The following is a 22091-nucleotide window of genomic DNA, read 5'->3' on the forward strand; positions in this document are numbered from 1 at the left end:
CAGCCTGCAATGAACATGAACTCCAACATTTAAAAAGACCATACTGTATTTGAGTGGGTTAGCTGCAGCAGAACACAGAGTGTGTAACCTGCTGACTCCTAATCTAGTGTGTGCTGCATTTTTCATATAATACAGTAAGAAAGAAAAATCATCAAGAAACCTGTTTTGGCTACGATGGAAATGAATTTTTCTAGAGACTTTATGGAGGCTCTGATTCAACACGGCCAAGGTAGGAAGTCTTTCTTGTTGGAACAGTTCTGTCTTCTTACCAAAAGGTGTCAGCACAGAAATACTTTATGGCCAGTCTCAGGTTATCTAGCGGACCAAAGAGGATGAAGCAGGTTAGGGTGTGTCTCGCTGCCGCAGATCAGATAACAGCTGAATACTGGCCATTGTGTCTGGGATTAAGTACACAATCTTAAACACAGTGTTTAAGACGTTTTTAATATTGTTTTCTTAAAAAAACAATTGCATGTCTACCGTCTAGTTTATTTTGATCCTAAAAGAACTAATGTGTTTTTTTTAAAGATTAGGAGTAAAATTTATTATAGTTCATAACTTTAACATTGAAGACCTTGAGTTAGACACCTCCCACGCTGCCTGCTGGCTGCGTCCGGGATCAAGTTTCCTGGTGTAAAATCCAGAGGGGTGTGGGCTGCAGGATGGCCCCTGACTGGCTGCTTCACCTCTCTCCTCTGCACAAAATGGTCACAGTGAAAAAGAGGCAGACCAGGCAGGGCTCGGGAGTAATGGGCAACTGAATAGATAACATATCTTAAGATGCACTTTTGCATTCTTTGTCTGTTGGGCTGTAACTAATGATCCATATCTTTATTGATTAGTTTTAGGCCACATTAATCAACCAAAAAAAGTTCAGAAAAGGTGAAAATGTTGTTTTAAAAGCAGCTTAGAATTAAGAATTAATTATATTTAAGCCACAAAAAGAGCAAAAATGAGAGCTGGGGATTTTTTTTTGACATTTTTGTTGTGACACTTCAAACTTTTTGTGTTATTTATATCTGATGTATCATGAACATTTATTTCATTGACTTTGTCAGTTGGGCAGAACTTTAAATAGTATACGAACAACATCTTATATCGCAATTCTACACAACTACATGATAAGTGTGAAAATATTGTCCAAGAACTGAGCTAATATGTCCGACCTGTGTAGTTTTTGTGTGATCAGATTAAAATGTTCCATCTGTGACTTTAAAACAAAGCCGAGCTATAGTAGCGTAGAGTGATGCACATCCTGTGGATACGGCTGCATAATTGCACTGTTTCCAATAAATCTTTTTTTTAACGGCTTTCACAGAGCCGCCTTTGTTATAGCTGGCAAAAGTCACGTTTTCCGTTCTTTGTCTAAATCCTGTAAGAAAAAATGTGAATGTGTCCCTGGGAGTCTCTCTGAAGCCTTGCACATGGATTCCATCCAGCGGCGCTCGCAGAAACCACCACGCATGAGATGCTGTTTCCACTGAGGAAAGCCTCACAAATTAAATCAAACTCGCAACGCTGTGTAGTTTGTACTTCCCAGCTGTGCCTCCGCTTTTCTCTCTCGCTCTCACTCTTTCCTTTTTTTTGGGTGTTTTTTCTGCACGCCCCCCCTCGTTTTTATCAGAACATAATGTCATGAGGTCAGCTCTGACTCCTTGGCAGTTCTGCATTTTCTCTAAAAGTTGTGAAGACGCTGAGAGAAGATGGAGTTGTGCTGTTGCTTCTGCCCAGGACCTCCCAACGGTAGGTTTTATTTTTACCGGAATCTTTTTTTAGACTCTTTATCAGTGAACTTAAAGATACCAGATCAAGAATAAACTATACTGAGGTTAATTTCTTGAATTATGCTTGCCATCTGAGGACACTGCCACTCCCAGTATCAGTACTTTAGATTAAAAACATCTCTCACATTCCTCACATTGCTTCGCTAGTCTTACCTACGCTGTTATGTGAAAGTTGGGCATTAATATCGGAGGCTTTTTAAGTGAAATTCTAAGAACTTCTGAATTAATTAAATGTGTAACTTTGTGGATTTTGGCTATGTTGCTTTCGCGGGAGTATGTAGAATGTGTATCACAATATGGGAATCATTGAGCGAGTGCATACCATGTGAGAAGAGGGGGAGTGGGCTGGCTCCTCCCATGAGGGAGTGGTGAAATGAATTTATTCCAGACGTCTCTACTGCTCCCCTGGATTTATTCCCTTTGCTCAATCCTCACTGTAACTAATTGCCAAATTGCAGTGCCAGTTTCTAAGGCTTTGGGGATTTGGTTGACATTTTCAAACAAGGATCATATAAGGTCTCTCCCCAAATCAACTGCCAGCACTTTAGACTAACAACGCCCACTTTTTCTTCTACACTTTTGCTTCTGGTCTTTGTGCCTAAACATAGCTTCTTTTTTTTTGTTTTAAATTTAGTGCAAACTATATTGTGTAAGACTATTCTGTATTCCCTTCTTTATATAGCATGACACAGTGCTCACACTAAAGACAGCACGAGGTCGAGGCCGTCTCGACTATTTTTGCTTTCTCTATGGTGGCTGTTGGTGTGTGGCGTCGCTGTAAATGTGCGAGGGTGACACTCGTCTTGGTGTTGGGTTTCTGCACCACAGCTGATGTTCTTTTCATTTGTTCTGACAACAGAGACCTTGGCAGCGATGCTGTTTTGCCTCAAGCAATATTTTATTTTTTTAAACAGTGATGCAAACAGGTGATGTGTGCATATTTCTGCAGGTGCAGTTAGTGTTTCACAACTCTGTGTTTCGAGTTAGGCTGGTGAGGAGAAGCTCCCACAGAGGAATTTCATTGTGATCATTTGGTGACATAGAACTGTTTTAATAAAGGTGATTGACAGGTTTGAAAATGATTGCGCTTAAAGCGGCGTCCTTAAAAGGCATGCAGTCTGGTTCCAGAGGACATCTTCCCTCGAGGCTTTTCTCTGTTTTAACAACAGAGCCAGGATAAGATGGAGAAAAATGAAAAACACTTTAGGATTTAGAGCTAACAATGCAGCTGGCAGTTCAGAGATGCTGGAACGGTTGGTTGTAAAACAGGATCCAGTTTAATCAGGCTCTGGGAAGCTTATACACACTGGTTGGGCTGTCCAAGCATAAGGAAACTATTAGAATTACAGGAAAATTGTGAAGTTACATAAGGAGAATGAATTGATAGGGAGCGGATGATTATGTGATGAGGGAAAATAAAATTGGGAGGCATGGCTTCAGTATAAATATTTGGAAAAGGCGGAAGGGGTTGGCCTGCGACTGTCTGTGACTCGTAAACCGCGATGGAAAATGGGCTTCAGTCGGTAAAAGAAAACTTATGGAGTGAATCAGTTGGAAACTTTGACTCCAGCTCACAGTGGATGTCTCTTAGTTTGCCTCATATCAAGGCTGACCCGACTGAGCGTGCTCTGTGTGTGTGCTCGTCACACAAAACAGCCTCATATATTATTAACTCCTGCAGATAGTCTGCAGCTGGCAAGGAAAGCAGAGAGCAAGTTTCTGTAGGGCAAAACCAGTGGAGTTACTTGATCTGTGGACAAAGAGGACAAAACTTATTTTTAACAGCGTCAGAGCTCCTCGTGCTGCCAGAGTTACAGCTTTTACTTTTAAAAGAAGTGCAACTTAAACGTGAATATATGAGAAACAGAGAGAGGAATTGTAAAAGTGCAGAGGAAAAAGGGGGAGGGAAAGAGTGCCGAAGTGAGAGAGATCAGCCACTTCTGCCAGAGGACTGAGTCACAGAGCAGAGCGAGGTGTGCTCTTTCACTCGTGTCTTGTAAAAGTCGCGGACAACTTAGCTGCAGCGCTCGTTTTAAAGTCCGGGGTGACACCACACCCCTAGACGCTCCCCTACTCCTCCCCTTTACTCCCCCCCTCCACCTTACCTTCCAACTCCCCCCCCGCCGCTACCCTCCCCAACCCTCCCACCTTTCAGAGCCTGGGACTCTCCACTTTGTACCAGGCCCGATGCCGGCAAGCCCCCCTGGAAATGTGTTCCCAGCCCTTGTGGCTGTGGGCCACATCGTTACCTTGATCGTTTTCTGGCAGTGGAGAGTACGCAAGAAGCAAGGTAAGAAAAGCTTGAAAAACTCATCGCTTCAAGGCTTGCGCAGGGAGAGCTGACGGCGAGATCGGCAGATCAAAGATTTTCCTTTGCAAACAGTTTGTTGCCGGCAGTCCTGTTCTGTCGTCTCTACTCTCTTTTGTCCTCTGTGTTTTTGCAGCACACGCTCCTCTCTCTCTCTTCCTCACTGCCCCCCCTCCTTTTTTTCCCCTCACACATCTCGGTTTCCTGTGCTATGGAGATGTTGCGATTAACCCTGTAAATGCTGGCTGGAAGGTGATGACGTCCGAAGAGCTGGAGTATTCTTGTGGAGAATGGGGTTTCGGCTTAGTCAGAGCTCTGACGGGCACTCCTCAGCTTCAGCTTTGCTCCTAAGTTGCAGTTTTTCCCTTCTGAAAACTATTCCATCATTTTTTTTTCCATCTTTGTTAAGATCTGGCTAAAGATCTATGTGTGCAGCTCTCTTAAAGTGACTGGATATAACTTTAATCTCTCCACTTTACAGACCTACCCCAGTTGTGGAGGCTGCTGTATTGTTAAAATGCTGGTTCAACCTGTTTCATCTTGGCACACTGGCGTTGTTAGGTTAACCATATCCTTTTGTTAACCAATCTTGCTGCAAGCATAGAAGAGTTACACGATGTTCAACTAAACTATGCAGCCTGAAGGTTGGTTGCATACTCTTTAATGTCATGACACACTCCTCAGGAAGGCCCACGTTATTGTTGACACAGCTTAACACTGTGGTGGTTGTCAGACACACCCCTGCAGGTGACACACCCTGAGGTGCTTTAAAGAATTTTTGACTGACAGTCTGCAGGTAAAAGAGAGAACAATTGTTGTTTTGTTTTTTTATTTTGTTTTGTCTTTCAAATGGGAAACCTGTTTGGCACTTTAAAACAACCGTGCACATTTACTGGATAATCTATTTGCACATAAAATAGCCTTTACATGAAATCTCTCTCACCTAAATACGTTTTAAAAAACAAAACTAACATTTTGAAATAGTTGGCTGTTAAAGCTAAATTAGAGCACTACTGTACTATTATCTGACCAGTGCTCTCAGCTGTAAACTACACAATCAGGTTGTAGTTGGGTGGAGCAAGACACGCCTTGAGTAGATAAGAGCAGTTTTCACAACATTCCTCACATTGTTGTGAGCAGATGAATGATTTTCAAAGAATTCTGAAAAGTCTTTCCCCAAAAAGGAAAAGTCCCTGTCCAGAGACTTAATATCCAAAATATGATCAGAACATAAGCAAAACAGGAGAAATTAACAACACATGTATCCTCCTCTCCCTCTGTCTGCGTGACTCGAATGCGTGTGGTCTGTAAATTGCACGCAACTGAAGCCGCGATCAAAGGTTGCCAGGAAGTGCCGTTTGACTGGTAAATCGTGTGCCAACACTGCATTGCAAAACTAGGCCATGTATCATCACTAGCTCCTGTCGATATCAAGGTGCTTTGCATTTGGGGAAATCTGCTTTCAGCTCTGTTCTTGCCGCAGTGCAGACCGTAAGAGCTGCACATCAGGTGTGATCGTATTCCCTCTTTATAGCATATTTCTGGCGGCGGCAAGATCAATATCAGGCTGTCTGTTCATTGTTTACATTACAGATTCAGTCATTCAAGTCAAACATTTCGATTTAAGGACACAACCCGAGTCCACTTGTGTAAGTTGAACTGTAGTTTGCTGGAACACCAAGGTGCCTTTGACACAGGGGAAAGGTGGAAGTAGGTAAAAGGGACTTTACCCAGAGCCAGGTTTAAAAAAAGCTCCGTGCCACAGATGGTGACTGACTAATGGTAGTAAACTCGACACTGAGGACGGTGGCCTGCGTATCCTGGATACAGTCATAACAAACGATCATTTAGATCCTCGGGACGTTAGAAGAATCTAAGTCCTGCTTCATTAGAGGCTCCTGCTCATTTTGATCTGTTCTTTATGATCATTTAATGCCCTTCCCTGTTATTTTTGACTGCGTTTTTTTTTTTTTAACTTTGAGATTTCCTCTAATTGTTTTGTGCAAAGGTCTTTTTAAGACTCTCAAGATTAGGATACTGCATTCCCATCACAATAAAAGTCCTTAACAATATTGTCTAATCCATTTAGGAAACCACACCCAAATCTGCAACAGTATTAATGGCAGACTCAGACTGGCAGCCGTGTCTGCTAAACCGCGCGCCACAGACAGCACAGCGTAGGATCGGTTTCAGATTTGGTCTCGTGGTGTTCAGCCGTGACTCACTTTCCTGTCTCCTTTCACTGTGGTGGTAATAACAGACTGAGGAGGGAGGACGCCCCGCTGGGCAATAACTGAAAAACGAGAAAACATTCTGTTACTAAAGGACACAAAAACAATAAACAATGCACACCCAGCGTGTCCCTACATGCCCTTCACAATACCCAGCCTAACATAAAACACATTAGTGGTAAACCTCAATAGTAGCTGGGTTCATTGACTGTCATACACAGCATACAGTACAGCGTGTGTCTGCGCTGAGGGAGGGCCTTGGTTCTTATCCTCATCTCTGTCCTCGACTGTTTTTTCTATCTAGGCTGTTGCCGTATTGGCATCATCGTTATTAATGAAAAACGAAGCCACAGCCAATCAGATGCTTTCCGGATTGTACTGCATTCATTCTTTTTCTGCATTCATAATTCTGTCAGTTTCGAAAAGATCCCCAACACCACACAACACCACCTAACCATGTCAGAGCCTCCGCCATGTTTTACAGTTTTACAACAGACACTGTTGCACTGCTCTCCTGACGTCTTCAAGACCTGTTGCCACTGATTTTCAGTCTGGTTCTTGAGTAATTTAATCATAATAAAAATAATTTAGAAATAATAATTTGACATATCTCAGCCTTTCCCCACCTTCCTTAAGAATGGCTTCCTGACAGCCACCATTCACTGAGAACATTTCTGATGAGCTTCACTGAACAATAGTTGCATCAATTGAAGTCCAGATGCATCTATTTCACACCTGTCAACGTGTTGTCTTTGGTATTTTCCATAGATTAATGTAAAGAAATGGGAACTCACTCAGGCTGCTAGTAACAAAGTGCCTAAAGAAACAGTTTAAAACTTTGTTTTAGACACATCACTAGTTAATCCCGTGAGTTACTACTGGTATTATTTTATTGCTTAATCAGAAGTTTTGTTACCAGATTGTACCTTAACCCGCCCCCAATTAAAAGAAATATAACTTCTTCATAAATTAATTCATGGTCATGGCAGTTGGATTCTGTCACATGCGGATTAACGAGGAGCCAGCACCTTTTCAGTTATGTTAAGTATTTCTTAAAGTTGCGCAAAAACGGAGAGAAAATGAGCCTCCTGTGTCGGGGATATTTACGAGGCACAGCTGTTATGGATGTGAAGGGAATGTGATGATTTATTACCGGGGGTAATGTGCGCTCTGCCCTCCTGTGAACAGTCACTGCGAGACAATGCACAGAACCGTCTGTCACCGCCTGCAAGTTTCGCGCCTTCCCAGAAGTCATTCCTGTTTCTGCTTTGCATTTATGGGGCTGTCGGGGGTGTATGTTATGCAATCTTGTGAAAGGTACAGTTATCACGCGTGTTAAAATAAGGACGCGGTGTGCAGTGTCTCTCCGCGGCGCGTCTCAATGGCACAAGTCGTCTGACGGATCGGAGGAGGATGGAGCAGCCGGCAGCTCGCCACTTCTTCTCGCTAAACAAAACGAGTGGGTTGGGCTTGTGACAAAGAGTCTGCAATCTGACTCGACCCTGTTTTTTCTCCTCCATGTGGCTCTCATAGAGTACAGAGCGAAGTTTGGAGGGCTGGTACTACACACGCGAGAAACCCACGAGTGAGGGGGGCGTTTTCGAGAAAGTCCAGCGCGCTCCGCGTTTACGCGCGGCACAAACAAACCGGGATGGCCGAAGTGGACGATACGGCGCAGGCTGCCCGGCCGTCCTGGTACGGCGGGCTGGAGCGGGGATTTCTTTATCGACGGACTAATTACATCCATGAAATGAACTGCAGCGAAGTGGGGTCTCATCTGTACAGCCGAATGTGTTGCGCAGGTAGGTCCGATCACTGCGCCGCTCTATCCATCGCTCAGTGACTGTAATAGGAGGAGGCTCTGCTTGGGAGGGGCTGCTGGGGTGCTGATGGTGGTAATGTTAACCTTTTCCGTTCCTCCACCCATGATACAGCAAGCCCTGAGGGCCAAAACAGTGGACGTCCAGAACTAGATGATTGAAATTAGAGATGCTTAAAACTATTTTTAATTATTTCGTTTTTATTGTGATTTATTTCCCGCATTTAGAAAACAAACCTCAGCCTGAGATAATCAGCTTTAAAGTCTTCATTCAGGCACCACAAAATCGATGTGACACAACAGATAAACACTGGCTTGTGCCATGGTCAATACCATCCTGTTTGCTGCTGTGTACAGGCAACACTGCTTATATCTGCGTCCCTATTCAAATTCAGTAAATATATCAATGGTGTTTTAGACATATATAGAATTCAAAACTTGGAGAATGTTGTTTATTAGTAACATCAGTGATGAAAGTCTGATAATTAATTACTTTCCCACTGAGCAGATGATAAACTGTAAATCAGTTCGTCAACAGAAAGTTAATTTTGGATACTAAATCGTTTATTTAAGCATTTTTAGGTAAAAATAACTAAAAACCCTGTCAGCTTCCAGCTTCTTAAATCTTTAATTTTTAAGCCCTTTAAATGTCTCACGTTTGGCTCTTTTCAAATGTCTGCACTGGGCAGAGGTCTGTTATCTGAGAAAAGTTGATTTTACGATAACGAGGTTACTTCATGTCCTTGTATGCAGCTTCTTGACTCGATCATTTGTCTTGACGTTTGAATATAAAAGCGACTGAGTGACTCAGTACACAGTTAATTTGTCACTCTCCGGCTCACCCTGAATATTCTACAGGAATGGAAACTGTACTTGGTGTTTGTGTTTACCCTCTGATAACGCCCTGTGAATGTGTCATGTGTTTTGTGGACTTTGGCATTTTCAGTTCTAAGCAGAAATCCACTTTCCCCCTGCACTCGGGTGTTTCCCCAGATGTTCTGGGCCAAAATGGTGTTCTGATGGACTCTCAGCTTCTGTGTGTTTTTACTATGTTGTCACGGCAACCATGTACACAACACACTTTTCCCACACACAAAAATCATTTGCCCACTGACATATGTAAACACTGCAGGGCCCCAAGTGACCTTGAGCTTTCTTACCAGTAGTCTCAGGTCTCTTTAGGAGCACACAGGGATGATTGGAGCTACTAGTTGTTGTGACATTAAAATGGATTATGGCTTTAAATATTCAGCTTCCCATGTTTTGTGCTGTAGCCTTTCGACCAGAAGGGGGAGACAAACTGTGCTGAGCAGCAGTTTTCACATATGAAGATCATAAATCCAACAATTATCCAGTTCTCATCTGTTCGTAATCACAAGATTGTAAACACCATGTGTGGCTGATTACGCATGTTTTTGTGCACAAAGTGCTTGCAAGTGATGCTGATATTGCAAAAGTGATGCTGAAACATAATACGAGCAAGTTTAAATGCAGCTCTAAATTGCAGTGGTGGTCAGGACATATTCCTGTGTCGCCTTTGGGGTTATTAAGTTATTTTTCCAGCTGTGTTTGCTTTTTAAAAGGAATTCATTATACCGTTCAGGTATAATAGCAGACACTACCCGGTCGTCTTCTCTGACATGTGCATGTTTTCGTGCACTTGTCATTGTCAGCTCCGGGTTGGATCTGCCCCACCATGCTCTGGGGCTTTGGCAGAGTTTCTTCGCAAGTCATCCAGCATTCGTACCATCATGAACCCTAACAGGACCTGCGAACCAGATGATACAAGGTGTTGATTAACATTCCTGTCCTCAGTGGGACTGACATCGCGTGCTGTCTCTTGCAAAAAACACAAATAGGGGTGTGTTTTTTATTTTATTTTTAAAATTCTTTTAGGAGAGAGGCGGCTCCCCCTGTCTGTGAGGAGGGTCGGCTCGCCCTCAGCAGGAATTTACAGACGTAACACGCTGAGCTGTCACCTTAAAACTCCTATCAGCTCTCACTGCTCAGGATTATCGCTGTGTGTTATCAAGGACAGGGAAAGGAGGAATATCCACACAATGCTGCACTGTGTGCACCAGAGCGTCATTTAGATACTGGATAAGACAACTGTTTTGCAGTCTTAGAATTGAGGTGCAAAAAAGCGCTTATATCTCTTTGCCACCTTTAAAGCATTTTAGCAAACTGAGCTTTAAATGAATAAATCTAGTTAATTCAATGCCGAGTTTGATTACACCAGGATTTGTTCAAAGAAGCACAAATTTAGCTTCCAGTGCTTTCATGTCTTAAAACAAATACAGTTTAGCAAGTTTGGAAACTGGAAGTGATTACTTGCGGTTTTCAGTTCTTAAGCCTGCAGACAAATACTCTTTGCATTTGAAATTGAAAACTATAATCCACAGATTTTAGATTTTAGTGTGTCGATCAAAAGCCATTTTGCACAAATTATGTTTAGCTAATTTTAGCGTTTCTGCCTAGAGTCTTTGCTTTTGTTTGTAGCCCGTTGGCGTTCAGGGTCTGTTTAAAGTCTGAAGGTGCAGTCAAGGAAGCTTTCATGCCTCAGGTCCCAACAAGTCACCTCCCTTTATAGGCATCCAAAAAAATTCCTTTTCTTTACAGTGTTATGTCGGTAACTGCACGTAAAATTGGTGTTTTGCAGGGTGAAAGGTGTTGAAGGTATTTTAGTGTGGAGGTGCTATTTGTGATCACCTGGAACCAAATGGAAAAACAAATTCTGCACCCAGTTTTTCAGGGATGTTTGACAGAAGTTATTTGCATGAAGAAGATGCAAATGATTGTTGTCATGTGCACACACTGTTCAGTCTATCCATGCGGAGCCACAATAGCTGCTTTGTGTCTCGGATAATTTTCTACTGTCTGATGCTTGTCCACCCCCTCCATCCCACACCCTCTTTTTTTTTTTTTTTTTTTGGTTTGTGGTATTGAACTGGCACGACAGGGTATTGGAGGTCCATCCAAGGGAAAATAGTCTAAATCAAATGCTTCAAATAAAACTGAAGTCCTGCAGTTTGTTCTCATTATTCTTTCTGGTGCTGAATTGTATCCCGAAGACGGCTCCCTCGGTGCCTTTTATTCCTTAATTATCTCCTGATGGTGGAAGAGCTTTCATGCTCGAGGTTTTCTTGTGATTGTACTGTTTGGGGAAATAGCTGAGGACGTTCTTTCTGATGCCTCCTGGCTTCGGCTGTGTGCTCGGGACAAGTTTTTCCATTGATGCTTTGTGGCGTTGTGGTATGTCCCGCCACTCTGCCTCTGACCACACGCTGGTTGGTCAGAGGCACCGCTAGCTTGAGCAGTGGAGTTCAGTTGGGGTTAACAAGCTTCAGTGGTCCGTTTCTGTACAGCTTAGTCTAAATGAGGGAATGTCTCCTGTTCTGGATTAGTGATCTGTGGGGTCTTTGTGAAAATGAATCTTTGAAAATGAATCTTAGTGCAATAGTTAGCTGTAGCTACAAGATGAGTGGGATTCTAAACTGTTTTTTTTTTTAATCCTCAAATTAAACAGAAAATAAAATTAAAAGTGCAAAGAATAATGTAAATTGAGGTCTGAGCTCTGGTTTGGGTGGGTGCTGTGTGAGGGTTTTTTCATGGGTGGGGTCTGGGTGTAGATAACAGGGCTGAACCAGGAGGAGAATCTTCCCTGCAGACCTCTCTGTGGTGAATGTCTCTGACATTGCTGCCTGCAGGCAGGCATTTTGCAAGAGGTGGTGAAAAAAAATGTGGCGTTGAATGTCAGAGACAGCAAATGGAGATAGGGAGAAGAAAGGGAGCAAGTTCAGGAACTGAATCGGTGGCTTGAACACTCCCACTTAACTCCAGGAGCCCTCAGTGAGAAGCAGTGTTTCAGGCAATAAGAAAAAGTAGAAGTACACAACATCATCGCCTCTGAACCTGCAGAAGCTTCCGTGTGGTTTTGATAGCTGGCAGCATGGCGATGGAGCAGAGATTCAGAGCCTACTCCTCTGATAGTATGGGTAGTGATGGGGTGTTCGTAGAGGAGTCCTACTACCAGGGGGTGCTCAGGGCCATGGACCACAGAAAAGGTAGAGTTTATTCCAGCAGTGCTGCATTTTTGAGCTTTGTGTTTTTCTGCAGTTGCATTCTTTGGTTTGAAAATGGTTCAGTCTGTATATTAGCTCTTGGCTTGGCTTTGTTGTTTCGTGTATTACGTAAAAGTCCAAAAGTTGTGTCTGGATGTCTGAATTTGCAAAGAGTCAAGTCCGGAGCCTCTCTTTTAACAGATGGGCCACACCCCTTTTTGTGTCACATCTTTTCCTTTTTTATTTTTACTGGTGAACGTTCCTGTCAGACAGAAGAAATCTGTTTTGCTTTAATGTGAAATCCTAATTTGAGGTTTTGCAGCACAGATAAAATGTAGCCTGTTAAAAAGACGTTTGAAGTGACAGAGCCACTGAAATTCTTTAGAAGAAAGAGAGCACCCTATTTTGAGCATTGCAACAAGTCCGTGTAATAACATTCAACATCCCAGTTGCAGGATTTGGCAATGTGACTCATCCATGCACACTGTTTTTCAGGTGATCTAATATCTTGCACCTTTTTTTGTCACAAGGTGAACATATAAATCTGGGCTAAATCTGCAGCCTCAGGCTACAAAACTCAGCCAAGAAAACGCATTATTAGTCAGAGAGATCAGTAGATCTTGTGTTTCAGTGTGATGTATTCAGCCTGGTTATTTTAGGAATTTTTAGTGCTCCTTTCAGCCGACCTGAGAAACAGAAGTATCCCGAGCTGCTACATTTCATTTGTGCAGAAACGCATCTTTTATGTTTCGTAACACGTGTCCAACGTGTTTGCAAAGCCATATATGAAAAGCCCGAAATCAAAACCAGTGAAAAAGCAGAACTCATCTGTCTGCTTTTGAGGTTTATTTCACTTCTCTGTTGAGACCGCCTCGTGCGTGAGTGTGCCTGTGAGTCATGGACATAAAGCCACCGTGATTTGGGCGTTGGTGCCACGGGATGTCCTCTTCTTTGGTTCCCTCTTCATCTGATCACTTCTGTTAGCTTTGATCACAGAGCAGATAATACTATCAACTTCTTTACAGCATGTCACTGATGAGGAAAAAAACATTTGAACATTAAACATTTGTTTTGGTGAACTGCTCTGTATTTGACAAGCACCCTCATCGCCAACTGAAGCACTGCACCGAAGAGGTGAAGTGTACGTTTGATGGTTATCTCTTCAAGTGGCTGCTTAGATGGCAAAATTTAGGAAAAGCATTGCATATTATATGTTTGATACCTACTAGTATATGATAGGCTTGTTGGGAATAATCTGATTATGAAACGACTACAGCATTGCAGGCTGAAACATGTTCCAGCTGAGGTGCTGCTCCAGATGATGACAGAGATAATCTATTCAGTGTTCCCCTGATAAGCAGGGAATTCTTTGTTTTGCTGCAGTAAGTCTTCTGTAATGTGCTGTCCCTATTGGGCATCAGATGTCCGTGTCTGAGTCAAAGTCACATGTGACTTTTTGTTCTGTCCCTGGGCAAAACAAATATGTCTCACACTGTTTGTGACTCTGGGATGAAAAAACAGATAAAAAAGATTTGAAAGAGTTTTGCTGGAGGTTTTAATCTGAAGCAGGGCCATAAAGGCGGTTTAGGCTCAATAAACACAAATTATATTTAGTTTCGGCCATCATGTATCCAGGCCTATGGGTTAGATCAGCGGTCCCCAACCTTTTTTGTGCCACAGACCGGCCTTTAAGGTGTCGCGGATAAATACAACAAAATAAAATCATACGACCAAGACAAAAACTGTGGTGTTTTGTAAACATAATAATAAACGCGAATTCACTGTGTAATTGTGTAACTTTATTAGCAACGTCCTCCTGAAAAGTGGCAACAACATTGAGAGTAACATGCTCTCTGGTCACTATGGTAATGCGTAAATATTTCTTTCAAAATAAGACGCACAACTACCGAGTTAACAATAAAACCTCTGAAAACCATGAATTTCACCCCTGAGCCTCAAGACTCGCGGCCCGGTACCAAACGACTCACTGACCGGTACCGGTCCGTGGCCCGGGGGTTGGGGACCGCTGGGTTAGATGGCTGTATGTAGATGGTGGGCAATGCATGTACTTCTGTGCAAAAGTCACAGCCCAAAAAGTTTGGGAATCATTGTTTCAGACTTCTCAAGCTTGATATGGATGTAGTTCCCGTGTCTGTGAGTTATTCAAGGAAACTAGCCTTTGATGAGTATGATATTTAAAGTGATTATCTGCCATTAAGCTAGCATGCAAAAAAGAATGACTCCTCCTGTCTGCTGGCAGGTTAGACAGTCGTAAAGTAGTTTGTTTTGGAAAAGCCAAATACAAGATTTCTTTTTGGGGGTTTTTAATAATTGTGCTTATGGTTTGTTTCCGTAAGTCTGGACCACTGAGTTTGTAATACATGATTAGTGATAGTTGTTAAAAATGCAAAATCCCTTAAATTAACACCATAAATTAAACAGAGTGTATATTTGCTGTGTTTCCACAGATGAACGGGACAGAGTTCAGAAAAAGACCTTCACAAAATGGGTCAACAAGCACCTTGTGAAGGTAAGTTCTGCTTCAAACAACCCTCACCCATGAAAATACATACATTTCACTGCAGATAGATTAAAAATCTCCAAAAACCTATTAAAATGTTAAGTTTACGTCATGTGGAGTTTATAACTCAACTGTAATTCTCCATGGTAGGTAAAAAGGTCTCCTGCTGTCCTCAAATAACACCAAAAAGCTGGACTTTCTTTCATATCCCATCTGGTTTTAATAACTTAAATTACACAAAAACGTTTTCTTAGGAGATGCGGCGCTATCTGATCTCACTGCTGGGAAACATTACCTGAAGATAAAACTGGAAGAGAATCTGAAACTAAATCAGATTTAGATTCTCCACACCTCCTTTTAAAAGCTTTGGAAAAGGTGAACAACAGATACAATAGCAACCGCGCTCTTTCCGTTAACTGTATGCATGTGAGGGGGTGAGTCACACGCACCTGGCCTCACTTTAGCTTGGCGCTCGGGAAGAGCGGTATCGTTGCCTGGGCTCGGTCAGGTTACGCATCTGGAATCCAGATGGTCGGGGCGGCTCATCAGGACTGTGCAGGGGGACAGGAAACTCCAGGACTCCACGTTGAATTAGTATTTGATTCAGTGTGAGGCGATCAGTGTTAAATACGTCTGAAACAACACTCAACAAATGTTCTGACCCTTACCCTTAAAAGGAAATGCTTCTAACTAGGTGAGGAGCAAAGTCCTGTTACAGTAAGAAATATTTTTGGTAGCTATCACTTAGCAGATTATCCCGACTAAAACAGCTTTCATAATAGCAATAATTAAACTGATTTATTAAGCATAACACCAAGATAATAACTGGTTTCAGCTTCTTAAATCTGATTTGCTGCCCATAAATTTTACAGTCAACATAAATTTAACATATCTTAGTTTTGCACCGATGGTCTGACAAAATGAGTGATTTAATATCTAATAGATATTTTCAGTTCTGGGAACTTGTGGTTCTCTGTGTAATTCAGAGGATAATCAAGTGATTAGCAAGATATAGGAGCCCTGAGTTTCAGTTCACTTCAATTTAGATTTAGCCAAATCACAACAACGTCTCTAGGCGTGTTATGCTGGAAAGTAATGGAGAAAACCTAGAGAAGGCCCCTATGAGCAGCACTAAGTGATGTGGGAAGGAAAGAACAGTGCAGAGCCAGGTTCTGGGAGGAGCAGCCATCTGCTGTGACGGAAAAGAAAAAGGAGAGCTTAGAAAGATACGAAAAAACACACACTGAAAGTGAGAGAAGACACAGTCTAATGCGAGGCAGCAGTGGTAGATAAAAACCTTGACAGAAATGCTCAGTGCATCATGGGAAGTCCACTTGCAGCCTAAGCCTAGAGCAGCATCAATAAGGGATGGCTCAGGGTCACCTGATCCATCCTTAACCACAAACTCCAAAATGAAAGTTTTTTTAAAATGTGGAGGGAGTCTGTCTCAGTAAAATGTAAGAACATTTTGAACTAATGAGCTACTGGTTCGTAATTTTTATGTAGTAATTAGAAATAAGAATAATTTAAAATGTATTTTTGCTGCCTTAAAACGTAATGATTACTTGTAATGAAATGATTTCATGGGTGCCTTTAGTTCGTTAGTTTATTCCGAGCGACCATCCAAAACCTAAGGAAAGTCCAAATTGAATTTTCACATCTATGACATAAGACAGGAAATGTTTACATTTGAGTCATTTTATGAGTCACTGTGTTACTCATAAGTGGAGAAGGCAGGGATTTCTTAAAAGAATCCTTTAAAAAAACAAAAAAACTTGTCATGTTGCTATGACAACAGGAAACTAATAAAGAAATAAAACGCTAACTTTGTATGTTGGAATCTCAGGTTTCTAGTATTAGCAGGTGTTATATTTCTATAAGCAGATTGGTTCTGTCTCATAATTATTTTTTAAATAGCTGAAGTATAAACGTGGCCAAAGATTTAAATAATGAAGTCAGCGTGAGTCAAAAGCTCAGACCCAAGACTGCTGTAAACACTCAGCTTTAAGCATTTTTCTGCTCTTGGCTCCTTTTGATGTTAATAAGAGCTCCTATCCTTATATGATCATCTATGTGCCTGAGGCCCCGCCCACCTGAGGATCACACCTACTGTTTGCAAAGAGCAGCCTAACAGAAGAAAGTTGCTTTTGATCAGGTTATATTAAACAAGTTATTTTTAATATTTAATTTAAAATTGAACCATCGATTAGGAAAGAAAAAAAACCAGTCCTATCTGGGCGGTGTCAGCTGGACCTTGTTGCGTCTCTACAACACTTTCATGTTGATGAATCCTTGTTTTAACACGGGAAGTGAAACGTGTTAAAGAATGTCTGCTGACGTCCATGTGTATCCTGTGATACCAGGCTCCGTCCAAGATGACTCCCAGGCTTTGTCCATAGTCACTGTTTATTTCTCGGGTAATCCCTCTGATTTAGGTCCAAAAGACTTCAGGCAGTCTGGCCCTCGAGTCACTTTGGACTCATGGTCACAACAGAGTCATGAGATTAAACTATGAGGCCTGTAAGTCTCACGGTCAGCTGTCTGATAAATGCTATCTACTGTAGCTTGTTTTACACTTCACTTCAGATTGTGAGGAATGAAAAACAGATGCTGTTCTGTGTTTTATAAATCCTTTTTAGCTGGGTCAATCCCACTGAAACCAGTGCAGATCATAGAGAACTAAAGTACATATAATAAAATTAATACAGCGACATGCACATGTTTCTTTAGTTTGAGGGATAGAAGGAATCAAATTAAAGAATTTGAAACGGAAAGCAGCTGACTGTCCTTGTTTATCCATCAAATCACACCATCTGTCTCGCTGTTCCCACTGTCCTTTTATGTTTTACATCTTCTCACATCAAACTGTTTCTTCTTTCCATCCTTCACCCTGTCCTCCTGTTCTTTCCCACCAGCACTGGAAGGCAGAGGTAGGTGCTGTCTGTGAGCAGAGAGCTGCGTGGACACACACACATTTGTTCCTCCCTGCATGTTTGTGTTGACATTTTTACCCTCCCTTGCCCTCTCTCCCTTTCATCCACCCTCTTTTACTGCTAACCTCTGATCCTTCCCCTCGCTGACTTCAGCTCTTTTCTGTCTACTTTTGGAGCATTTTCTGCAGTGCAGCATGTGTCTGCATGTTCTTTGGCTACAACAGCTCAAAAGTGTAACTACAAATAATAGTAAGGAGCACCCCTTTTATTACTGTGGCAGGTAATAAAAGGGGTGAAATCCTTAAAAAGCCAGAGCAAATTGCTTCTGCAGAAGGCAGAGGGTAAAAGCAGTCCCGCCACTGTTGTGTGTTCACGTTTTTCTTTTTATCTTAATTTGTTTGTAGATGAGATTTGTGAGTTATAAAGTTACATTTTGTTTTCCGTTGTCAACTGTGAGGAACTCTCAGCAACTGTTTGTGTCGTGTGCAGTGATTCAGCACTGGTGCTGACATCATGGGAGTCTGAATGAAAAAATAATGTCCCTGTATGCATCAATACTGATAAAACTGGTTTCTTTCCTTTCTTTCCAGGCCCAGCGACACATCACTGACCTGTACGAGGACCTCAGAGATGGACACAACCTCATCTCCCTGTTGGAGGTGCTCTCTGGAGAGACTCTGGTAAGCTTTTGGTGGTATTTCACTTCCGATATTAGAATTTGTGCTTCTTCTGTAACCCCCTTGTCTTGTCTAGGCATTTCTTATCATCCCAGCTCTACTGCCCTACTCAGCGTATTTGCTGTAATCTTTGTTCTACTGTCCAGTCTACTCATTGTTAATTCAACCGCTTTAAATGTTTATAAGGCAGATATTACTCTGGATTTCTTCTTTCCACTTCTGCATGTGTTGACTTTAATTCTTTAGAGATTTTTGGACATTTCAGTACATGCTGAGGCTGTGCACACTCTTTTACTTTACTTAGCTTAGCACTAGTCTTTTTGGGAACACACCTTCTGGTGATGTAACCTTAAAACACTAATTTCATTCTTTGCTTCCATCGTTTAACCTCTCTGCACTGACTTGTTTGATCCCTGGTTTTTCCTTTGTCTAATTCCTGTTTGCTGACCTTTGCCCTGACCTTTCCCCCTTTGCCTCTGCCTTCCTCTCTTGCGATGCTCTTGCTGTGGTAGCCGAGGGAACGTGACGTTGTGAGGAACGTGCGGTTGGTGAGTGGCGCCTGGACTGTGGCTGGCCGCCTCCGCGGGCGTAGCATGTGTCACCACCCCAGGTGGCTGCTGGGTCGTGCATGATGATGGTCACACTCCCTGTGTATTGTCCCTTTCTGTGTCAACATTGTCCTCTTTCATTTTGTCAGTGAGTTGGCAGGTTCAGGAGCCATGATAGGAAACATGTGGTTAAATTGGTGGCTTTATTCAGAATATTTGTAGTAATTATTTTAGCGTTTTCGTAAGTAAACATTAAAGTTAGCTTTCTTTAAGAATAGAAAAGAATAAACTAGAAAAATATACTGTTTTTGTTCTTAATGTAGCTTTATGTCCTTACCTCGTTAAAGGGCTGTATCATAAAAAGTGCAAAGACTCCACCCATAAAAATTAAGAAACATGCCTGATTTAATTTGTCAAGTCTCACCTTCAAGATCTTCTCCTGGTGCACCTCTGGATCACTTCCAGGATGGATGCCACTTTTAGATCACTTCACCATGGAAACCACATTATGACTGCTCGTATTTGTGCATCAGCAGTTTCCCCAAAGACCTCAGTGTGTCAGTATGTTTAGACTTTTCATGTCATGTCTGGTCTCAGATCCAAAGACAATTATATCAATGGAAAATGGCTGAATATACCAGCAGCAGTCATAGCATGTGCTTGTGCAATGAGGATTGATTTTGAAAACATTGCTAGACATTCCTGTTATATAAAGGTTGATTGACTTGGGAGATTTCCAGGATAGAGAGTATGAATTTCTATCTTCTGTTATAATACTTATTTGTAGTTGATTGTCCTTGTCCTTTTAATAACTGTTTATTTTATTATCAGTTTCAAATGGTGGTTTCTTACACTGTAGTGAAATCAAAGTCACTACAACCTAATTCTGCAGCTTAGAACTTGGAGCACGAGTGCATGTCAGGATCGCCACTCCTATAATTTCTAAGGCTTAAGAGTTCTTGAACCTTATGGAATCTGCTTGATTGGATTGCACTGCAGCTAAAAACAGAAAAGCAACATTTATCAGTCATCAGTTGACTCGGGGCAAAGTGTAATAATCCATTATCCAGGGAGCAGTGTTTGAAAGGTCTTGGAAAAAAAAGAAGAGTTGTGACTGATGATTGGGAGAATCACTGAGAATGTTTATCATTCATTATCATGCTTTCACCTGCAGACATCTTGGCTGGATCTCTGATGCACTTCAGGGTCTTGTAGGGTCAGCTCTGAACGCTTTGATCACAAACACGCAGAATTTGAATCACACTTCAAATTTGCTTTCTTTTAAATTTAAGTTTTCGAGTCCATGACTGTGAAAATATGTACAGTAGAGAATGGATCTTTGTGTTACTGGAGCCTGAAACACCTGTTCCTCAGTCATGGGGCTTTGCTGTTTGCTGACCTAAAGTGCTCCCTTCACTTCATGTTTGGTCTCATCTGGTCTCTTACAGCCTCGGGAGAAAGGCCGTATGCGCTTCCACAAGCTGCAGAATGTCCAGATCGCCCTGGACTTTCTCAAACACAGACAGGTAGTTAAGAAAAATAACAGTTTCATATTATGTTTTATTTTACTTAGTATTCAGCACAGTAAAAATATTTGTATCCACACCCTTTCAGGTCAAACTGGTCAACATCAGGAATGATGACATTGCAGATGGAAACCCCAAGCTGACCCTTGGCTTGATATGGACCATCATCCTTCACTTCCAGGTAATGTAGGACACTCATAAGTCATTTTGCTGTAAATTACTGTATGGCAGTAAAGCTAATCTAGAAGCAATTGGCAGTCACTATGATAATGCTTCTGGGCAATCTCACGTTAACAAACCAACCTTTACTCAATGAATGTAGAGAGAACTGCAGTTTTTACTGTATATGGAACACAAGAGACACCTATAGAATCACAGGCCAAATCTAATTAAAAAACATAAATTAGATAAATGGGTAAAGGTAATTATTATCCCAAAATTAAGTTTTTTTTTGTTCCTTATTAAAACTTTATTTACAAACCACAGCTCTGACTCATTCCACAGCAGGTCTGAACAAACATGCTACTTCATGCTGAGGTTGCCATGATACCATAAATGCAGTGGTTAAAGGACTTAATGATAATTATTAGCAATGATGTTTTCACTCAAATTCATGAATAATTGCACTTAACTGTTCTTTGGAAAGGTATTAATGATTTATCATTGTCAGCACGACTGTCGACAGCGACCAGCAACTGATTAGCTGTTAGCATGTCTATGCTAGCTACCTATAATTAATTTGGCTAATAACCAACAATGGGATTAGAGACCACACTTACTATTAGCTTCTCCTATTTCAGTGATGAACTGCACAAAGAAGCCTTCCTGTTATCTAAGGCTATTTTAATATGGCTTGTCTCTGTAACAGCACTCGAACACTTTAGTTCAAAACTTTCTCGATTTTTTTTAGCACGAGTAGCAAAGCAAAGCAGCAGACAAACCTTATCTGTACTCTTGCATTTGTGCATAAATACAGTTGGGTCGAGTTTCCTGGCTTAGCTGTTATAAAGAAGCTGATTGTTTGTATTGATGGTGTTTCACTGTTCTGTAGCTTTACAGTCAGGATTTTGTAAGTGCCCTGGCTCTGCTCAAACTCCGAGTTCTCAGCATGTATTCAGCATGAACTGACTGATGCCTGATGGGACAGCTGAGTCGTATCTCCTCAGCTATGATGTGTTTTACTTTTAAACTGCACACTTAATAGATCTGATTATTCCACTGGATGAGTAACATGCGTTTTATACTTCATTGTAATTATTTTGCTTCTGTTTTCTGTTATTAGACGTTTGGCAGAAGATGGATTGTCACATGCCTGTGAATTTCAGATGCATTTTTATAGCTATATAGGTTTCCACCAAACTAAATATAAAGGTTTAACTTCCTATTTCATAACATAAACAGTATAAAATTGCTTATACTGCCTATAGCAACACACGCCACATTGGAAGAATCAGTCGGCAGGCAGATGTCTTCCTCATCTGGGAGAAAAGAGTGGGAGTACTTTCTTTGATACTGTAATGACTGTGATGTTGAGATGTGCATGTGGGATCAGTCTCTGTGTCCCTCAGTATGACTCAGTGATTCCCATGGGAAAGCTGGCAGGAGACGTGGAAGCTCAGGCCTTCCTCAGAAGCTTTGCAGTGGGGAAAACAGAAATGGTCACTCACTGCTAATCAGTGCATA

The 22091-nt window shown here is 41.7% G+C and overlaps 1 protein-coding gene across 25 annotated transcripts in view; it reads left to right on the forward strand.

Moving 5' to 3' along the window:
* Nucleotides 1-22091, forward strand: part of pleca (plectin a) — a 105178-nt gene that overhangs the window by 54935 nt on the left and 28152 nt on the right. For 7 of the 25 annotated variants that reach the window (XM_076879004.1, XM_024798406.2, XM_076879006.1 and 4 more), the window contains 5 exons: nucleotides 14672-14733; nucleotides 17640-17654; nucleotides 18248-18337; nucleotides 20331-20408; nucleotides 20497-20589. In XM_076879004.1, the coding sequence (XP_076735119.1) occupies nucleotides 14672-14733; nucleotides 17640-17654; nucleotides 18248-18337; nucleotides 20331-20408; nucleotides 20497-20589 (338 nt within the window). Of the gene's footprint in view, nucleotides 1-159; nucleotides 230-1474; nucleotides 1744-3935; nucleotides 4075-7607; nucleotides 8126-11973; nucleotides 12207-14671; nucleotides 14734-17639; nucleotides 17655-18247; nucleotides 18338-18864; nucleotides 18883-20330; nucleotides 20409-20496; nucleotides 20590-22091 lie in introns of those variants that run through there. The other 18 variants (XM_012924120.4, XM_012924121.4, XM_012924130.5 and 15 more) reach the window with 12 other exon arrangements.

The sequence above is a fragment of the Maylandia zebra genome, linkage group LG22 (genome assembly GCF_041146795.1).
Source record: "Maylandia zebra isolate NMK-2024a linkage group LG22, Mzebra_GT3a, whole genome shotgun sequence".
In the NCBI taxonomy this organism is placed as follows: Eukaryota; Metazoa; Chordata; class Actinopteri; order Cichliformes; family Cichlidae; genus Maylandia; species Maylandia zebra.